The sequence below is a fragment of the Dromaius novaehollandiae genome, chromosome 3 (assembly GCF_036370855.1).
Source record: "Dromaius novaehollandiae isolate bDroNov1 chromosome 3, bDroNov1.hap1, whole genome shotgun sequence".
Taxonomy (NCBI): domain Eukaryota; kingdom Metazoa; phylum Chordata; class Aves; order Casuariiformes; family Dromaiidae; genus Dromaius; species Dromaius novaehollandiae.
The window spans coordinates 40,279,526-40,301,646 of NC_088100.1; the positions used below are offsets into that span (position 1 = coordinate 40,279,526).

Here is a 22,121-nt window from a genome sequence, read left to right on the forward strand (position 1 = left end):
ATAGAGTGGGGGTTTGTATATACATATACACATTTTGTATGTACAGATTTATATGTATGTATGCATATATACCTATACCTCTATATATGTTTTCTATATATAGACACACCTATGTACTTGTATTTTGCATATATAGTCATGCATATATATGTATATATTTATCTACATATAGCTATACATTGAGTGTATATGTTTCTACATATGTATGTATATGCATAGGTACATACATTTTGTATATACAGGTTTTGCATATACACAAACACCCAAACGTATATACACACACGCGCCCGCCCACGCACACACGGGTGCACGTGCCGCCGTTCCCGCGCACCAGCTGCCGCGTCCGCGCACCGTGCGGGCGCACGCGCAGATCGCCGGGGCCGACAAGCAGCGGGGCGGGGCGGGGCCGAGGGGGCGGGGCCGACGCGGGCGGGGGCGGGGCCCCGGCGGCGGCGCCATGGCAACGGGCGCCGGGCCGGGCGGCAGGTGAGTGCGGGGCCGTGGCCGCGGCGGAGGTGCTGCCGCCCCGAGGGGCCGCGCCAGCACCGTGAGGAGCGGCGACACGAGCCCCGACGGCGTGGCGGGAGCGGGGAGCAGCAGCGGGCCAGGCCTCCCCGCGGCCGCGCTCCGCCCGCCGCCTGTTTTAATCCGAAGTCCCAGAGTCTGGGCGTTGCCGGTTAACGGCTGTCCCGCCAGCAGTGGTACCGCGTTGCGGTGGGAGCCCAAAGCGGGGTGCGCGGAGGGACTGTGCCGCGCCTGTGCGGGGGGATGCCGGGCAGCCCGCCCCGGGTGGCCCCGCTGGAGCAGGGCGGCGGGGCCCGGGGGCCCCCAGGGGTCCCTTCCGACCTTGGTGCCGTTCAGAGGGACCTCGACGGGCCGGGGAAATGGGCTGATTGGAGCCTCGTGGAGTTCAGCGAGGGGAAGTGTCAAGTGCTGCCCCGGGAAGGAGTAACCCCAGAGGCCGACAGGCTGGGGAACAGCCCTGCAGAGCAGGACCTGGGGGCCTGGTGGATAAGTTGACCGAGAGCCAACAGCACACTGCAGCGGCAAAGAAGGCCCACAGCCTCCCAGGCTGCGTTAGGCAGAGCGTTGCCAGCGGGTCGAGGGAGGTGATCCTTCCTCTCTACTTGGCACTGGTGAGGCCACACCTGGAGTGCTGGTCCAGTCCTGGGCTCCCCAGTGGAAGAGAGCATAGACATACTAGAGTGAGTCCAGCGAAGGGCCACAAAGATGTTTTAGGGACTGGAGAATCTCTCATATGAGCAGAGGCTGAGTGAGCTGGGCCTGTTTAGCTTGGAGAAGAGGAGGCTCAGGGAGGATTTTACCAATGTATATAAATATCTGATGGGAGGGTGTAAAGAAGATGGAGCCAGACTCCTCTCAGCAGTGCCCAGTGACAGGACTAGAGAATTTGGGCACAAATTAAACGCAGGAAAGTCTGTCTGAGCATAAGAAAACACCTATTTACTGTGAGAGTGGTCAAATACTGGATAGAACAGGTTGCCTGGAAAGGCTGTGGAGTCTCCATGCTTGGAGATATTCAGCATCTCACTGGAGACAGCCCTGGGCAACCTCCTTTAGCTGATCCTGCTTGAGCAGCAGTCTTGGGTTAAACTATCTCCAGAGGTCTCTTTCAACCCCACATATCCTGTGATTTTGTAATTCTTGTCAATGCCTGTATCATGTCTAGCAGGTGTTTGTAGGAATGAAAACCTCACGTGGGCTTTCAGTTGCGTTTGGAAATAGCTTTTTGTTCCTACAGAGCTGTCCGTTTTTTTCGTTCACCTCTTGTCAGTTGCTAAATTAATCTTAATCACTTCATAAGAAATACTCCATATGTCAAACAAAGACTACCTGGAGTAATATTCTTATAATCAGCTTTCATTTTTCTTCCTGTTGATCTTGTTTTGCATTCAGTTCTTATTACTTGGAAATACTGATGTCAGCTGTGGTCCATCCAGCCATAAATCATCTCTGCCACCTTTAGCCAAGTGGTTTCTGAAAACATGAAAGCCTGAGAGGCTTTGCAGAAAATTCGTACTGTTGCTGCTGCTAGTAAATAATACAGTGTGGAAAAGAAACACTGAAAGACAAATCTAAAATATATGATGATAAATCTCAAGCCTATCATTGTGTTGCTTATTCAGGATGTCTTGCCATCAAACTGAAAATGTCATAAAGAAAATCATTCGTGAAATAGGACAAGAATGTGCCAGCAAAGGACAAACTGTTTCTGAAACCTTAGTAGCTTTCATGGTAAGAATAAATTAAATATTTTAGGTTTTTTTTATTCATTCACTTGAATTTTTTTCTAATAATGTTCAAATTCTCTTATGGTCAATAAAATATTAACAAATAAATATATTGTAGTAACAGAGCATATGGATCAGAATTTTCAAACCTAGGTGCTTTCAGCTTGGCAGTCCAAACCTGTTCCTAAGGCTTTCATGGTATAAAGACTTAATTTTACACAGTATGAATAGTTCCCCTGAAGTCAATGACACTATTCAGAATGAATGATGTGAAGCAAGGACATAAATCATTCTTTTGGTGTTAAAAATCAATAAACTTCAAATGTCAAGTTCATGTCACAGTGCCAAAGCCGGAATGGCTACAGATGAGGCTTTCAGGAGCGACTTGAACTTTGAAATATCTGTTTCTGATTGCCCAAGTTGAGAAGTTTTAAAGGAGCATTCATTGATATTCAGTATGGGGTCTTAAAAACCTAAGAAAATATCTCATGCCTCTGAAATGCTGTGTACGTGACTATGAGGCCATGAAAGACTGTAGGTCATGAGTCCTTGGAATTCTTTAAACTCAGAATGAGAGTTTTCTCTCAATTTTCTTCTATAGCCTGATAAAACATTTTTGTTTTTGTTTGAAAAGGAATCAATCTCAGTGTTGTCCTTGGCAAACAACTGTATGTATGCTAAAAACATTATATGCTTTGGCATCTGTTCTTACAAAGCACAGCAGCATTGCAGAATATAGCCTAAATGCATCTGCAAAACTTTGTGTGTGGAAAGATGGAGCTTCTGTCTTTTGGATGTCATAAGAACAGAACTGATAAGCTCTTGATAAGCTTTTATAAGAGCGTAAATGGTTCACACCATTATTGTTAGTCTGTCTTTTTTTTTTCCCCCTAGATGAAGAAGACGCAGTGACTTTAAAAAATACACTGGGCTCAAAAGTAGTATTAATTACACATGAAAAATCTTATGAATGAAAAACTTTCTCATGTGGCTGGCAAAATACCCCCAAGCAATATTTCCTTGCATGCAAAAACACTACAAAATTTTTATCCAAATAGTATATTTTATATATGCATGTATAGTGGTGCATACAACACCAACCTAGAAGTGTGTAAACAAGCATGATGGATTTTTATAAAATTTTACTTGGAAAAACGTTTTTCCAGGAACTTTTAAAGGAGCTGTATTTAAATATTTCTCTGCAGTGTTTGCATCCCAAGTAGTTAGATCTTTTTTCCACTTAGGTCAGAGAACTGAAATTGACACTGGCAACACATGAAATGCAGTAACTTTGTTTCATTATCAAAGATTGACATGGAAAAAAAAAAAGTAAAGATAATATTTGCACAATTGAATAATCTGAAGTATATCAGTAATCTTCCAGATGGGAAAATTTGTAACTTTTCACTATTTCTTTTAAACCATAGCTTTGTCACAGTTCCTTTTGTTCAATGAATGTATAAAGAAATTCTTACGCATTGCACTCTGCAGCTGTTGGACCCAATCATTGTAAACCATTGCTCCTACAAACCTATTCACTCCGTCAAAGTCTCATGAATATGTGTCACTCTGGGTTGTGGTAAAGAAAAGGGATTACGGGGACATGAGTTGTTCGTAATTCACAAGGGTAACTAAAGTAAAAATGGGAAGAATTAGTTTCAGTTGCTTCTTTTTAAGCTAAAGAAATACTGTCTGCATCTGAGATATTTTAGGAGTTATGAGATATAAAGTAATAGCTTTCTTTTGGCAATCTCTAGGTGAAAGCTGTTGTTCTAGATCCAAGAAATTACTTTAATGTCGATCGAATCCTTACAAAACAAGATGTGCAAAGTCTTATCCAGGTAATTCTGACGTGATGTTGAATTCCCTGTCAGTACTTAGCTAAGACTATAGCATTATTTGCTATCTGTTCCTGAAACTAAAATGCCATTTTGTTTTGATATGTAAATTCTCAAACCTCAAATGATACTTTATTCTCCTAGTTCTGTAGCTGAAGACTGGACTGGGTGTTCCCTCATGTTAATAATGCCTTACACTTTGTAGTATTCACTGTATGTTGGGAGAGTGGACAGAAGGGGGCCCTCTTACCGTTGTGAAACCTGTATCATAATCATTGACAGTTCAGAAGTTTCCCCAGTGATTTGAAATAATTCATTTATTCCGTCTCTCTTCTTAGCTCTGTGTTACTAGACTGCTTGACACAACAAATCCATCCCTGGACACAATTAAGATGCAAGTTTACTTTGATATGAATTACGCAAACCGAGGTAATTTCAATACAAATAAATTATTTAACAGACGAAATTGATTCTGAGTTTAGCATTTAATATCATTCTGTAGGGATAATAATGGCTCCTATTAAATGACTTCTGGCAGTAAAGCAAAATAAAAATCCCTGGATATGTGTACTGCATAGGAGTATGGTGTTTTGGTGTGGATATAGGAGGGAAAAAATGTACATTAGATTTGAGGGCACACTTATCTAGTCTGAGAGATTTACTGAATGGACTGTGTTTGTTAGATTCCTTGAGATCAATTACGCTTTCAGTTGCACTGGCTTGCTGTGTCCAGCTGAGCCACCCAGCACTGCACCGGCATGTCTGAAAGAGAACCCCTACCCAGAAGTGCACAAATGTATCTGAAAGAGAACTCAGTGTTTTATCAGTTTCCACAACTCAGAGACATGAGCAATCTTGAACAATCAGTTATCATTTTAAAAAGACTATATTTATCTGATTCAGAGATTTTAGTAAATGGGAATATTTCAAACCCCATAAATTAATCACATTACATATTGTCAAAGCCGAGTGTGGCTTGGTTTGGCCAATGGTAACTTCACACAGTCTCAGAATGGGAATGTGAAGTGGAAAAAAAATGAGAAAGGGAGAATGTCTCTGCTGTCACTCTAACTAAATCTTAATGGAACAGGGAGGACTGGGACACAGAAGACATTCAGAACAAGAGAATAAACTTTTATTTGGGGGAAAGGTCATGAAAATGTTGTTTTATTATTTTGGGACATTAAAAACAAAAATTAGCAAAACTAGGGGGCAGCTCCGAAGCCTTTAGGCTTTTGGACTGAGCTCACTAAGTTCAGTAAAATTCTGAGACCCTGGGTAGCGTTCAGATTTGGTCATGTAACTTTAGGTGCGTGCAGAATATGTGTGTGTGTGTGTGTGTTAGGTCCTACTGCAGTCATTGAAGTGCAGAGAGTTGCTGACTGGGCTAAATAGTTCTCTTTAGGCCGGGCTAAATAGTTCTCTGGACATTACTGAATGATATTAATTATGTCAGTTATGCTCGTGTTAAACTCTATTACTGTAAATTATAATGGTCTAGTACCTTGGACATCTCATTCACATATGTATGCTTCAGAAACCTTGAGTAGGCTGGAAGTGAATCCCACCCTCTGTCTATGCCAGATTGCAAGGAATTTACATAGCGCTTTCTAACGGTCCTTCTTTCCTAGCTGAGTTACTCAAGGAGCAACATCGTGTTCTGGAGGGAAGGCTGGCCCCTGTGGTCAGAGATATCACAGATAGTCGTCCTTGTGTGAAAGAAGAAATGGAGAACGTGTATCGAACAATTGTTAGCTATGTGCTGCTGAGTTCTGGCCTTGGATCCCCAACAGATATTGAGGTTGTCAGGGAGGTAACAGGTCAGTAAACTCTCAGTAGTGAAATGGGGCTTTTCTTACTGAAAAATAAAATTTTACCTTCTCTTTGCTGATCTTTAGATACAGACGTGGTGAACTGTGATGAATGGTGAGTATCCAGACTGCCACTGCCCAGCATTGAAGTCAAAATCTACTATAGACTTTCCAGTTACTTTCCACAGTTGTTCAGGAGAGGGTATTTTTTGTTTGTTTAATGATTTTCTTTTCTGTTCCCTCAAACTGAGGTTTTTTTTCACCTTCTGTAATCCTTCTAGCTGCCTTGCAGAGTGTATTCCCTCAGACAGAGCTGGCTACTTTCATCTCACTCAGTAAGAAGAACAAAGAGCAACAGCTGAAAACTCTTACCATGCTCGTCACAGGAATTCGGTTGTACAACAAGGAACGTGGGAAGGGAGGAAACAGCATTGATGACTGTAAGTATACAATGGTATTTTGGTTATACATTCCCAATTAATTCTTCCTGGTCTTCTTTACTAGTGTAGTTCCAATGATGTCCCATCTCTCTAGATAAACAGCTTTGAACCTGAAGGAGAAGTACATGTTTTGTATTTGAATATAGGTTTCCAGGTAGACTACTGTTTAACTAAGAGTGAGCCCTATGTGGATGATGTGGAAGGGTTGTCTGTGTTAACTTTGTGCACTGCTTTACCTCATAACTTGTCCCCGATCCCTTGCCACTAAGTGAATGAAATGTGTCATGTTTGCCTTAAAAACAGTTAATTAAAATCTCAAAAGGACACTGTCAGTCCAGTTACAATTTTCTGTGGAGTACGTGTAATGAAAAGTGATAAAAGTGGATGTGGCATTATCTGTATTCTGATGATTTAGAGACACTTCTTCAGATTCTTATTGTGTTCTCAAAAATTTTGAATCCTTTTGCTCGTTTAATAAGCAAAAAAAAAAAAAAGCCAATGTTTATCCTGAAATTTTGCAAAAGCCTTGTTCAGAGTAGGGCAAAACTTTCCCATTGCTGTTATTTTTAAAGTTTTCCTCTCTCCCCCAAAAATCAGCATCATTTCTGGTAAGTTTACAATTAATAATCAAATAAGTGGCTGTTCAGTGGAAATGTTTTTGAGAATATGTATATAATATGGAATGTAGTTCAGTGTGGGGACTTCTTTGTAAGAAAGGTCTGCAGCTCTATTTTAGGACAAAAACTTTTTATTTTAAAAGGCCAAAGTTTCTGGAATAAAGGCTACAGCATGTCTCTCTGCTGCTGAGAAAATGGTATTTTACTGGAAAGCAAAGCACTTGCTTAGCTAGATAGTATTTTAATTAAAGGAGTATAAGTAGGAAAACACTTACTTACCACATCCAAGAAAGAGGAAGGCAATTTTTTAGATTTTGATGATACTTTTTTTTTCAAGTCTTACGCAAAGTATTTTTATTTTTCTATTTTTATAATACATGCTTTCCCACAAATGCCACCTTTCTGTGTTGTGGTTGGCTCTATTCCAGGTTTCAAGGTCCTTGGTTACAGTGTGACCGGATATTCAGCTATTGTGGTTATATAATAGGTGTGATGCACAACACGTTGCGGCCTTTGTCACTGTAATATCTGTGTTTCTGCAACTGGTTAAAATAGATAATATGTTTGTTAATCCTGTTACTCTTCTTAGCTTACTGTAGTATGGACTCGTGTTGTATTGGCCTGTTTACGCATCATTTTTTAATAGATGGGAAAAGACACAGCATGAATGCTCTTAGAACAGAGGTTAAAGTGCATGTCTTTATGCTTAAGGTCAGGGGTTAGACCCCTAAAACGTGTTAGCAGCAATCTTGCTGGGGTAGGGATCTTCACTGGCTTCTTACCCTGCTTTTAAAAGAGTAAATCAGCTGAGGTTTCGCCCGCTGTGGTTAGACTGCTTATAATACCTGAGCAAATTTGCCTCCCAGTCTAGCTTTGTTAAATCTAGCCTATCTGGGCCCATAGTGTTTTGAATAGATATACCTGAACTCCAGTTACTGTGCTGCTGCTTGCCAGTGTTTCTTGCATTAAAAAATAAATCTGAAGAGGAATAAACAACAAATCTCTGTACTGTGCACTTCAAGAAAGTGGCTGGGCCTTCTTACCTCATTCACTTGCATAGACGTCTGCTGGCATATCAAAACATAGGGTGTAATGGATGTCCTCTGTTGATAATGCATTTAAAAATAATTTATTTATTGAATATTTCATATCAGCTAAAATATTTTAGATTCACCTGTGCCATTTGGGGGAATTTGTGGGTTTTTTAAAGTACTAATATTTAATTTTAGTAACTGCATAGATATATTTTTTCACATAGTACCTTTTTTCAGTATTTAATAACAATCTGTCACTCTTGCTTAGAGCACTGTTAGATCTCTAAGTATCCAGGAAATGGGAGGCCTGTTATTGTTGTTCATATTTTACAAATGAGAAAACTGAGAATTGAAAATTATGCAAATTGTCTAAAGTCTCTCAGGAAACCCATGCTAGTATTAGCAACTGAACTGCATCTATTATAAAGCTAATTTTCTCACAATCCTTGACTTGACTGTGATATTTCTGCACCTGCAATTATGACTCTTTGGAACTACTTGACTAGTGAGATACCTCAGTTGAATGTAATACACAAGCATTTGGTGAATGCATGCGTGAATATCAAGATAAAATTTAGAAATCAAAATTTTGTTGGAAGACTACTTTGCTCAGAAAACTGTATTGTAATCATTTGCTAATGATTTAAATCATTCTTTTTATATGTATCTCATATTTATTCTATATGAACAGTGCCAGCCATTCTGAATGAAGCTATTCCGTCAGCTACACAGGCTCTTGATGAAGCTCTTAATATTTGCCACACAGTGGCCCCCTGTTACACAGCTCTTTTGGAATCAATGCATGAAGACTGTCGTAGGTATATGCAGCTTAGTTCTTTTAAATTAAAAGAAGCGCTGTTCAACGTGAGACAATATGAAGCCTTCCTTTGCATCCTCCTGGTGAGATATCATCATGTTGTATCCTATTTTTATTGCAGATGGGATGTGTTCAAGTTACCTACCTGTACAGGATAGAAAAGTTGGGGGCCTGATTCAGAAACCATTGAAATCAGATTTATCTCAGTACATGAGAACTTACATAATCTGTCATGCTGAACTTTGTAACTAACTTGCTGGTTTTGGCTACTGTCAGGTAAAAGGCAAAACAGATTGTCTGATCCAGTGTGACCGTGCTCCTGTTTCATTTTTGGAGGTTTTTTTTTGTTTTTGTTTAACTTCATTAGCAAAGGATTTAAAAAGTAGGATTTTTTCTTATTTATATACCAGTACTTAGTCTGCTTGGACACTGTGTGATGACTGGAGAATAGTAAGTTGAATTCTGTCATAAAACATCTAGTAAGAAAAGCCAGATTACCTGAAATAAGAAATTAGATTTCTTAAAACCTGAAATTTGAAGAACAAAAAAGTTGGACAAGAAGACTTGTTTCTGTTAACAGCTATCCCACAAAAATGCATGAAAGAAAAATTCTCCTTGTTCAATGTTTATATCTTCTCAATTTTGATCTGAAAACACCCCCAACACATACTGAATGATCAGAAGGCTTTTAAGAATACCACTTAAATTCTTGAAACTTCTGTTTTCTTTATAAAGACCATTTTATTTGTCTTTTGAGAAACTGCAGGCTTTTTATTACTTTCATGTATATCATAAAAAATATTTCTCTTTTTAATTTTTTTTCAGTTCTCTTTATTGTAAAAGTGTAGAGATTTTATATAAAAAATACTAATATATGTTTGAGAGAAGTGGTGCCTGGTTTTATACCTGAATACTTAAGGAATAATGTATTTCACTGAAAGTTAGGTTGTGTTTCATTCCTTAAAATAGTTGTCTGAAAATAGGTGATTGAAGAGATCTAAATGCATATTTATTACCAAATACTTAATTTTTTTGACTGTCATAATTCTTACCTGAAGCATGTTTTCTTTCCAGTCTGAGGTAATTACAAGTGCTCGAGAAGTTGAAGTGATGAACATGCAGTTTGCAGAAACAATGGAGCAGTTAAAAAACACAGTTCAGAATAAGGTTTCTGTGGGTACCACAGAAGTTTTTGTAAGTATTTTGAGTGGAAAACCTATTTCTTCTTCATTACAAAAGATTAGAATACTATTACAAAATACTTCATCAGTGTATTTTTGCATAGTTTATGTTAAGAAAAAGGCTACCTTATTTTTTCTCTATTATAACAGTAATTCCAAGTGATTTTTGAAGGGGCAACTAAAATAAAGATTGGATCTCAAGGTAGAAGAAAAGCAGGGTGCAGAAAGGGGGAGAAGGAATTAAATGGTATTTTATTGTAAGTGTCTTGAGTCATTTGTCAGTATTTGTAGATTTACTGTCACATTTTCTTGTTTTGTGTAAATACTCTCTCCTGTTTCTTGCAGAGATGACAGGAACAAAATAATAATAGATAACAGCACATGATTCTTTTAAAGTCCTTTCAGATAGCAATATCCTGTAATTACAGTATGACTCCTGGATAACATTTTTCTAAAGAATGTAGGTTTCTAGCTAGGGTTTTCAGTCTCTCTGGCCCTCCCAATAGGTTCTGGACCTGTTGGCCAGCTTCAGCCAAATTTGCTAGAGATCTCAAAATAATTCAGTTTCTGCACGTTTTGTGCAAAATAAGCAACTGGATAGACAAAGTTAGAGCCCTCCTAAGATGAAGTCTGCAATGGGAGTGCCATGGTTAACACGTCCTGCCAGCCAGCCCTTCCAGCTGGTCGGTTTGTGTGTGCTGCCTGGCCAGTGAGCAGACAGGTAGCTCTGTACCATCCTTACTCTGTGCTGTTTCATCCTTAGTTGATAGTTACAGGACATGGGAGGAAGGTGTGGGAGGAAGAGGGAACGAGTGATGGAAACTAGAAGTATTGTAAAGGCGGGTGCCTGACAATACTGTGAAGACCTGGTGTTATTATGGTGGCACAACGGAATGGAAGTGGGACAGAAATCTGACAGAAACTACACTTCATTAAATTTGCTTTTCATGGATGAGCACATTATTTTGTGTGGTATGTCTTCCATTTTAATTCCTTGTATCTAGCTACTGAACTAGCATGCAGTTAATGCAAATTTAGGTTATATTTCATCCTTCAAAACAAATGATTAGATAGCAAAATAAAGTCTAACATGGAGCAGGGGGAGGGAGATCATACCCCCTCTACCTACTCAGAGAATTTTTTATGCTTTCCTTAAAGGTATCTGCGCTGCAAATTCATGAGTGGCACTTTGACTGAGATGCATCTCAGGCATAATCTGACACTGCAGTTTATATGTGCTCGTGATTTTATAAGCCAGACCTTCTCATTCTGGAGAACATTATCCCCTTTGTCCAGCTGCTCAAAGCAGTTCTTTCTCTTTTTCTCCATCTTTGTGGGGTTTTCCTGCCAGATGTGCACTGTAAAATAGTAATAAAGGCACAGGAGGGAGGAGAGTGAAGAGGTGAATGGGCTTCTCTCAAGGGCAGATCAGAGAAGGAAGACAGGTCTACGTCTTTCAACTTGCTCTGGAAAAGTCTGTCTCTTCCCCTGGGTGACTGAAGGAGCCTATGAAGATTCAGTTCACTAATCTGAATTTAACCTTTTTGAATACACATTACCCTTTTCTCTAGAAGCTGTCTGCACTTCTATGCTTCCTTCCTAGATTTTCTTCTCTCTTCAGATTGGTTTGCTGATTTTTCTTCTCTGCTGGAGATAGAATATGTAAAGTCATTTGATTTCGGGTCTTTTGCAGGTAGAGATTTTACTATTACAGAACCCTTTAAATAATTCTTGTTGTCTTCAGGTAGTTGCTGAGAAGCTGCATCCTGCAGGAATGTAGAGAAGCAGAGCACTCTACAATTTAAAAATTGTAGGATAGGCCGGTATTTTTAGTAAGCATTTCTTACAGGAAACATAATAGATTTTGTTCATATTCTTTTGTTTATTCTAACAAGAATAATTTTGATCTTGCTTCCTTTCCTTTAATTTCCTCCATTTTTGTAACCATAATATTTCCACAGTGTTACTGATACTGATGAATTCCAGGGCTAACTCAGTTGGCTGTTCTTAAAATAATGTTAACATGCATATAATACAGCATTGTTCACATGTGTTTCAAGTTTACTGGATCTCTTCTAAACGCTCTGTGAGTTTAGATGTAACAGGGCACATTTTCTGTCAGTATCACTGAAATCAATATTTATCCTAAAAGCTCATGAGTTTTTTCTATGTGTGTGTGCCCATACACATCAGCATCACTGCTGGGAATGGCAGCTTCCAGTTTTGTCCTGAACGTTGTGCCCTCTGAAGCTTGCACACCATTATTTGGGCACATACCATGGCTTGGGAGTTGTGGTACTAGGTCACTTTTGAAGCAGGGGAAACAAAATAATATAGCCTGATGTTTTTTTACATATGGGTGTGTTCTTACTTCATTTGGTAGTCAACCAGTTGCATTTCTTCTGGTTCTTACACAGAAATTTCTCTGCTCCATTTTATTCTTGTATGCCTTATTTTCAGTTATTAAACTATATTGGCAGTGAAGCTCTCAATTCAAAGTATGGACTCGGGGTAACCTATTTTGGAAAGACTTTGGAGTTAAATGAATACAAACAACCATTCTGTCTCTGGGGGTTGAGCATACATGCTGAAGTTCACTTTGAAAGCCGAAGAATTACCCTGAATTTCTGGATGCCAAAGGCCTTGTAGATCAGACCTGCTTCATTCATAGTTGGGATTGTTGAGCACAGCATTTGGGTTATCTTACAGGCATAAAAAATTATGGATTCAAATAATTTTCTTTATTTTCTAGCCTCTCTTTGTTGCACTTTCGAACCTATGGACCAGCTTTCAGGATGAGATACTGCTGCTAAGTTTCCTCACAAATATGACTAATAATCTGCAACAGTTCTTGGAAACCCAATCACAGCTTTTTCCTGAGGAAGTGCTAACATCTCTTCTTGAAGGAGTGACTGTGAAAAGTGATGAGGAAAGGATAAGAGAAACCATGGGTACTAAAAGTTATTACCTTTTCTTTTTCTTCACTTTCTCAGCCCTTGCAAGATTTCGTAATTTAAATTCTATTTGAAGAAGGTGCTACACGTTCATTTTAATAACTGGAGTTTGCACATTAATAAAATGAAGTCTTAGTAATGTACGGATTTATTTTTTATGTAGCGTAGTTCAGGCTTTTATTTATATATATATAAAATATATATATTTTATTTATAGATAAAATTAAAATGTATCTCCTTACCAGATACAAATATACCTTATAAAAATGGTAGAATGATCACAGAGAAGAATATTTCTAAACTTATTTTTAAGTTTCTTGAGCTCGTCTATATCTTTTTATACCTTCTGGAACTTCTGAAGTTGGAGGGGTGAAGGGAAATAAAAAAGCTAATTTAATGGGGCTTTGGGTACTAGAAATATTTCTTTGTAAGATGATATCCTTAATAACCAAGTTTTACTCTGAAATATTTGTAGTGTGTGAGTGGGTGAAAACTAAATAGAATCATATTATCTTCCTCTTGTAATCCCCCGTTTCCAAAGAAAAACTGATATTCAGAAAGGACCCTAAAGTTAAATGAAACTTTTTTCAGAAGGATCTCTCCTAAGGCAGAGCTAAGGTTTGGGTTTGGGGATCTTAGCACTTCAGGCCATCCTGTGAAGATAATGGGAGTCCAATCATCCTGTAACATTATTATATTTTAACATGAGATTTTTTTTACTGCCATCCTTCCGTTGATAAACCTTCTTCCAGAAACCAGAGTAAATGTTTCTGATTTCAAGAACCAAGAATGGCTTTTTCCAGAGACTACTGCTAATTTTGATCAGTTGCTAATCCAGTACCATGGTTTCTGTGCATATGCGATTGGTGAGAAAGGCCTTATCCTTCCAGGTATGCTTTGTAGTTGGATCTTTTTCTTACTTTATAATTACACAAGTACCAGAGAAAATGTAAAGTAGTGATCTGAATGCTTCCTTTTGTGCCAAAGCAGGAATACTGTATTTTCATGTGTGTAATTTCCAACCCAGATAAACTTTTAAAACTATTCTTCTTTAAGAAATACTCAGGTAAGCTGCACAAAATAGAGTGTAGGAGAGTTTCAAAAGAAAGTAGGCTCAGTCAAGAAGAAGCAGAGACAAGATGGGATGATTAAATGTTTCCTTCTGCTATCTGTGCATCTGTATAACCTACATGGCAGCTGAATGCAGGTTTTTTGAGTAGTGTTGTTAATGTGTTTTTAACACAGAATAACAATACTGATTCCTTCTATTTTGTATATCGGTGTGTTGCAAATACTACCATGTGAGCCTAAATCATGTGTATTTTTAAACAGTGGCTAAAAAGTATCAAAAATCTTCTCTGAAGAGAATGCAAAATTGCATTCAGCGGTCAACTAGTCATAGGATTTTTTCTTCTGGTATATGGTCACTTGTTTTGAAAGCAAATCTTATTCCACTACCCCATCAGTTCATGTTGTCTCCCTATCCTTTATAGAACCTGTCCGTATATAACATTTCTAAACCTACAGAGAGTTTTAGGGGGTTAGAAGGACAATATTGCCATTTTTTGGCAATATTAAAAAATATGTATTTTAATGGTAGTGTAACTTACTTGCACTTACTTAGTGTTGCACATGAGAACAGCTGTCCCGGGTCAGATTGAGGATCTCTGTAGCCCTGTGCCCCATTTCTGGCTGTGGTCAGTCATGGACACTTGAAGATTATGAAAAATCAAGCAGGAATGATCCTTCCTTAATTATATCCTTCTCTATTTTAGCAGTCAGTGGTTGTGGGATTTCCTCAGATAAATGTTGTGTCTGGATCACTATGATATATAAATATATAATTTATATGATATATAAAAAAAGTTTTTTCATTTATCTGATAGCTTTTTGCATCTGTTTAGACTTTGCCATGGGATGTTCTTATTGTCAGGTGAATCCCACAGTTATAATTATACATAGTATGAAAACATACTTCTTTTTGAGAAGGTTTTAAACTGTGGCTTGGTAATTTTATGAAAAGCCTGGTAGATATTCTTCTGGAAAATTAATGAATAGTCATTTTGTATCAGTTCTGCATGCCATTCATGGTTTTAGAACCCTGTATCATATTCTTTTTCAGCAGTTGTCTCTTTTTCATGTTGAACAGGCCTGTTCCTTTAGCCTCTCCTTCTATGAAATGTATTCCATGCCTCTGATCACTCCTGACTCCCTTGTTTTACTTTTTCTTATTCTATTGTGTTGGAACAAAATGCAGCATTCCAAATGTGGGATACAGGTAGTTATGGTATTTTTTTGTTTTTCTCACCCTCTGTTTGTGTCCTAATACTTACTGACACTCTTTTTGCTTTTTTCATTGCCACTGAGTAAGCAACTTAACATTTTCAAGGCACTGTCTGTGATGATTCTAGGTCTGTCCTGGCCAATAACATCTGAAGCAGAGCCTGTCAGTATCCTTGAGCTTTGGCTGTGTTTACCTATATATGTTATTTGGTCTTTATTGACATTTAAATCTCCTGTTATTTTATTGTCCAGCTTCTCACTTGTTTCATCTGTTTCTTCAGATAATTTCAGCATTATGCCCCTTGGTATAAATGGGCTGCTGAGCTGCAATCAAATATTTGTTGGAGATTGTAGAGCAAACATTTGTGATATGGGCAATGTATATAGGAGAGAGTGCATGTTTACTTATGCCCTTGCTATAGGAGTTCTATCTGTTGTTTTTCTAGACACGGAGCCTTACCTAGACTCAGACATGCTGGATGTGAACTTTCTAAAAGCAGTTGTGCTGGCCTGCAGAAATAATTAGTTCTGTATTTAAAAGCTTACATTCAGGGATTTATTCTGATTGCAAACAGAAAAAGAACTGACACTGACTTGAGGGAAACACGAAATCACAGTGACAAGTGCCATTTCTATTGGATATTATACTGGTTCACTATGTTATTTTGTTTTTTTAGGAAACCCTGCTATTGGAATTTTGAAGCACAAAGACAGATGTTACGTTTTCAGTTCCAAAGAATCTGCATGTATTTTTGCTCAAAATCCAGATAAATTCATTCAGTTGAATACAGAAAAAGCAAAAGAACATGCAGAGCTAATTCAGCTGCTCGAGCTTCATCATCAGTTTGAATACCTTGCTCCATGTGCACAGGTACACATTGCCCATGCTTCTTGCTTGTTCACTGATCTGTCTGTCCTTTCTAGAACATGAAGAGAACAGATGATACCCATCTTCAGAAAAGAAGTATAATCATCTGCCTGTCCTACAGAATGTCTGAAAGTACATCTCTTCAGGTCTTTAGGGTGTAGATAAGGAACACTTTCTCTTAATATTGTTTGCACATTACCTCTGCATGGGAGGATTATGTAGAGCCAAAGGATTGCGGCAGTGATAAAAGCTTTTGTCCTTGGCCTAGGAAAATTCTGTGGCTGATATTCTTTTTCTTCATTTTGCGAAAGTAGCTTGAAGGAACTATAAGTAAATGCAACAGAAGAAGATGAGCCAGATAGCATATTAACTGGAGCTTCCACTCAGGATTTCATTAGTATGTATTGGTGCAGTTGTAATGATATCTGGGGACAGGAATTACAGGACAGATAACAATATTAAAGAGTGCTTGTTATTAATGAATGTGACAGTAATACTATGTGAAATCCAAAGCCTTGATTTGGAGGCGTAGGCTTTTTCTGATACATTGAGAATTCTAGCTACGTAATGATGCAAAGAATGTGGCCTTGAAGTTGCCCTTGGTGAGAAAGATATGGCTTATCCCAGCCCTGGCAGAGATATAAGCTATTCTTTTAATTAAGATTTGTGATTTTTAGCCCATTCCTGGAAATAAACTGAGATGCCTGCCTCATAAAATACATCTGCTGGTGGTGGGGTCCCTTTTTATCAAAATCCAATGATTAAGCACTCATCCAGGATGTGAGAGGCTGAAATTCAGCTCTGGCCTCTGTCTAAAGGGTTTTCTGTCTGAATTTAACTGTATCAAATACTGCTATTTATTTTTTTTTTTTTTTTGCTGTGGAGAGTGTACAGCAAACAAAAGCACTGTTGACTACAAAAATCATTATTCACTTGCTATTCTCAGACTTGCTGTTCTCTCACTTGCTTTTAAAAAATGTCATGTCAATATGACATTTTACTGAAATGTCTGTATTCTAATAAATGCCTTGCCTTTCTTTTTTTTATCCAGGCCAGAAGTGGAGATGAATGTTTGATGAAACCAATCACAAAATGTGACAGTAGTACTCAGACTGATACTCATATCTTGCCCCCAACTATTGTGACATCCTATGAATGGAATGAATGGGAACTGAGAAGAAAAGCTATAAAACTGGTTTGTACTGTTATTGCCAGATTTTCATGTGTGGGATACCAAAGTTCAGATTAAATTTTTGTAAATTGTTGTTCCTTTCAACATAAATGTATTCCACACATCTAAAAGTATCCAAAGATAAACACTTCTGTTATAACTGGTTCAGTCTTTTTTTTCAGGTATTTTTTATCCTTGTTTCCAGACTTTTCTTCTTACTATCCCACTTTTTCCATACTTTTTCTCCAAGCAGTTTTTGAGCAGTCCTTCTGGTGCTGTCTATTCATTCTAAATTCTTTAGTTGGTGTAAGTGATGAATTTCTTGATTAGCAGTGAATTTTAAAGCTCTTTCTCTACACTGAAATAACGTTAACAGTTTAAAGAAAACGCTACATACTTTCGTTTTAGAGAAATGTTGTAGTAGGGTTTGGGTCAGACAAAACTTCGTTACACACTGTGATCTGTATTAATATTGTAAAATTGTAGTAAGTGGCATATAGAATAGTTAGGAATCCCTTTGGTTATGTTTGACCCTGCAGAAAGCTTTCTCTAAGCTAACTTATCCATCTTGGAAGATATCAGAGAATGAGGCCTTTATTTTTTGCATAATGAAATATTTTTCATTTTATCCAAATTCCTCATGTTTGCTAAAACCAATTTTGCTTTTTTGAAAATTTTGTCTCCCTCTTTCATGTAGAACCAGTTAGGAGAAGTAAGAAAGAGATCAAGATGGCTTACCATAAGATACAGAACCTAAAAGAAATGTTTGCTATACAATCATGGTGAAAAATCTGTTAGATTGGAAACCACAATATGTCCATATGTCACATACACAAAAGCTTTTAAAGTAACGGTATCTTTCTAAAAAGCTGCTTTTTAGGGCTTGACAGCATGTGCAGTTGTTAAGGTATAGAACTTGATTTTCACCATTCAATTAAAATGAACTTGGTAGTGTAGGCAACAGTTAGTTCCTAGTAATAGTTACCAATAATAGCTGGGCACAGAATACGGCTCTTACATTTTTGTGAATGATGCAGCTTGGAGCCTTTTGGTGTGCTGTGCAGCCTTATTTCCTTTCTGCTGTTCATTCTGCTCTCTTGCCATGAACTCTCTAACATTATATAAGGAAAACAAAATTTTGGAGTGAGAATTCCTGATAGTGTTAACTTGTTTATAAAAGCTTTTAGTAACAGTTGTAATTGAGGTACATAAATAGAACACAATTAAGGTTACAAGATGCCTAGCTAAAAGCTTGCTTGCTTCTCTAATAGACAAAAGTAAGCGTAAAAAACATGCATTGAATGATTTATCTTCAGCATAAGCAAAGGAATATGTTTTCTGATAGTTGAGCACAAAGAGCCTACACAAGTCACTTTGTAGTTCATTAGTTTGAAATGTTTAGAGACTAAAGGTGTTTTAGTATCAGCTGTCCACATGAGACATTAGTGATGCTGAGTTGACACAAAACATTCCAAGATCCATGCAGAATTATGTGTCTACACTGACTGTGCTGAATTTGTAATACAAAGGCGATACAATATTTAAAATTAAAGTGCTTAACTAACAGAAGTAAGTTACCAACTCGTCTGTAAATTGGACGCTGCTAAGGGAGAAAAGAATGCATTTCTGAATTTTGTTAGAGGATAAGCTCAGATGCCTGTTTTTTTTTCTCTTGTTCATATTGCACCAGAAAACTTGCACTAATATGAAGCATTAAAATATGACTTTGTTATAACATTTATTTGATGAAAGTAAAATTTTTGATTTACATCTGTTTCTCTGTGCAAACATACAGTATTTCTTGCAATAGCATTCATTCAGTTCTTGAGAGGGATGAGCTTAATAGAGAAACAGTATTTCCTGTCCAGTCTTGCTTTAATTGTCAGTAAATACCTTTCTCAGATTAAAAGGCTAAACTATCTTTCTTTACATGCCATCTCTTCTGTAAATTCATTTTTACTCTTCCTATTGTATTTTTCTTGATGACATCGTGCATAACATTTAGCTGCAGATTAAGATACCAAAATATGTCTACACGTAGGGGTTTCAACTTCCATTATAGTCAATAGAGAGCTAGTTAGTGGAGTCTGGACAGTATTTTGGTTTATTCTGATATGAACACGTGAATTTGGCCAATTCTAATCACTCTCCAGCCTCCACTGACTGGACTGGACTCTAGGGACTTTCTCTTTTACATTTTAAGCGCACAAATTCCACCACATGAGACTGAGAACACTGTTACATGTTTTGCATTATTTTGCATCATTGCTGACATGAAAAGCTCACTGGAAGGAGGAACATAACATTTGGTGTTTTAAGTGCTGACTTTGTAACATTAACACTTCATAAGAAGTGTTTTTGTAGTCATGTCTACAGCAGCTGCTATGATTAAACAGGGCTTTATTTTTGCAATCATAAATTGCCATACATTTCGCTCAGTGCCAAGGAGATAATGAGCAGTGTCTGAAGGGAGGCTTTTTTCCCTTTTATCTGATACTTTGTGACACAATCCCCCAAATCATTTGGCAGAAACCAGTCAAAGGCTTAATCTTCTCGTTTAGTTATCCATGATATTTGGGATCCTCAGACTTGTCTTAGGTTGCAAGGGCCCAAAGAGATTTATCTGCGTGCTGTCACATTCAGGCTACTTTCGGATTGATTCAAATGAATTTGAAGCACTGGAAGAACTTAACATGAAAACAGAACATTTTATTCTAACAAAACAAAGTCTTCAGCATTAAAAAAAAAAATTGAAACAGTTACCAAAGAAAAGCAAAAAGCAGTAGGAGGCTGACTTAAAATTGTGCCAGCTATATATGCTGCTGTTCACATATACTGTTTAGTTTCAGGAGTTATCAAATCACAGTTGCAAGAGTGTTTCGATGCTAGGGTGAACTGTGCCATGTTATGGGTTTTGTCAAGCCCATGGACGTAAAATATACACATAAATAACGTATAACACTTAAGTATACACTAGCACTAAAACGTTCAAAGAAAATTTTGCTTAATCTGATTTTTTTGTGTGTGTTTAGGCCAATTTGCGTCGCAAATTAACTCATGCCACGCAGACTGATCTCAGCCATATGAGAAGAGAGAGCTCTACCCAAGTGTACTTGCCAAAAGATATTGGCACCCAAACTAAGCGTGAGAACTCAAGCAACGTACCCAGACCACAGATTTTCTTGGAAGGTCTCCGAGGTGGATCATCTCCTACAACTCATATGGTCAAAGTAGACTTAACAAGAGCAGTAGATGAAACCTAGCTGAAAATGAGAAAGCTAAAGAAATACAGTAAATGTATGTATAAAATTCCTAATGTATTTCTAAATTAAAATACAGCAGATTTTACTGTGTTTGTTGATTCCAAGAGCAGTGTTTTATTTGTCATATCTGTTAGGGCCTGCTGAATGGCATTAAGTGATAGTAATGATAAGCCTGAAACACCAAGATTTTAAAAAGCAGTTTAGAATCAAGGCATGTCTGAAGATTCTGACTTAAACAAACATTTTAATGGGAAGTGTGTGTTTTGGGAATTTGTATATTTAATACAATGATTGTTTGCTGCAGCAGTATCCTTAAGAGCCACATCTTTGAATGGTACGTAAAAGGTATAATGTAAGACAAATAGCTGTTAAGAGATACAAGGCCAATACTGCAATTACTACTGAGGCATAACTCTCATTGAGGAGAAGTAAAAATGAATCCCAAGACAGTCATCCAAACATCACATCTTTTCTCTCAGAGCAGCAACATGAAGAAGGTAAAATCAGCAAAAGGAAATCAGTCTATGTCCTTGAGCCTGCCCATTTGTACTGTTGATAATGCAAATGTCTTTCTGTGGTGATATGCTTTAGAAATATAGGCTAAGGTAGGAAGGTCTAGAGGAGGGAACAATCTTGGATGGCTCTGGCAGTTATTTTAGATTTCCAACTTTGAACCAACAAAGGGGTATTTTAAGAATACATAACTGCATTTATTTAAAGGAAAACTGGTGACTGAAAATCCTTTTTATCCTGCTTATTAGTTGTTTTCCATTCTGGGAAGCTACTGTAGTATTGCAAAATACTGGGGAGTACAATTGTAATCATTTCAGTTTTAACAAGACAGATATATGTGAGTTAGAAGGATTTTACTATTGGCGATGAGAAGTATGTGTGAGATTATATATAACTTCCTGGATGTTTAATACAAATAAAACAGTTTGGAAAAAAGGGGAGAGATTATTTTTTCAAAACGGCTTTACTCATGTGAAAGCGGGGAGTTTTGAGTCTGATGACCATTTAAACTTTGCCTTTATTTGAATCTCTGGTACTTCTGTTCTTTTCAATAGCTTTTGCTTGTGCAGTATCGAGTGTACTCAGGATGGAAAGATCACCCAAAACATAGCTTTCGGTTTTACTTTATAGCTGGTAATGAACTGTAAAGCTTGGAATTGTCAGGTTTTGAGGTTATTCAAAGAACAGCTTAAAATAGTACATTGGAGTCCTTTGCATTTACAGATAATTTTGGGGGTTTGGCTTTTTTTTTCTTTTCTAGGTTGCTATTTGGGAAGAACAACACAGAGGAAGAGATACGTAGATCGTAGCATAATACTTCATGTGAATTCCCTGAACTTTATTCAATAATTTGCATGTATCAGTTCAGTCACCTAATCAGTCACCAGTGACCTGGTGCTTTTACGAATATCTGTGTTGCTACAGAGCTTAGAATGTCAGGTCCTTTTCATATCCTTTAAGTCTCCTCAGTCTCCAAAGCCATGCACCTTATATGGCCTCTATTCTTTTAATTGAATTGTGTTTAATCACAGGTTACCACTCTGTATTGTGAGACTCATCTAACATGTGAATGAAGAATC

General features: G+C 37.8%; 1 protein-coding gene across 1 annotated transcript; it reads left to right on the forward strand.

The window, feature by feature from the left end:
- Window positions 1–428: 428 nt before the first annotated feature.
- CFAP206 (cilia and flagella associated protein 206) lies at window positions 429–20,619 on the forward strand. Its single transcript, XM_026093374.2, has 13 exons — window positions 429–486; window positions 2,148–2,256; window positions 4,010–4,093; window positions 4,429–4,519; window positions 5,722–5,910; window positions 6,183–6,341; window positions 8,684–8,892; window positions 9,884–10,003; window positions 12,743–12,941; window positions 13,697–13,834; window positions 15,905–16,098; window positions 17,147–17,290; window positions 20,299–20,619. The coding sequence occupies exons 1-13, from the start codon at window positions 458–460 to the stop codon at window positions 20,527–20,529; spliced, it is 1,896 nt and encodes a 631-aa protein (XP_025949159.2). The 5' UTR covers window positions 429–457; the 3' UTR covers window positions 20,530–20,619.
- Window positions 20,620–22,121: the final 1,502 nt, after the last annotated feature.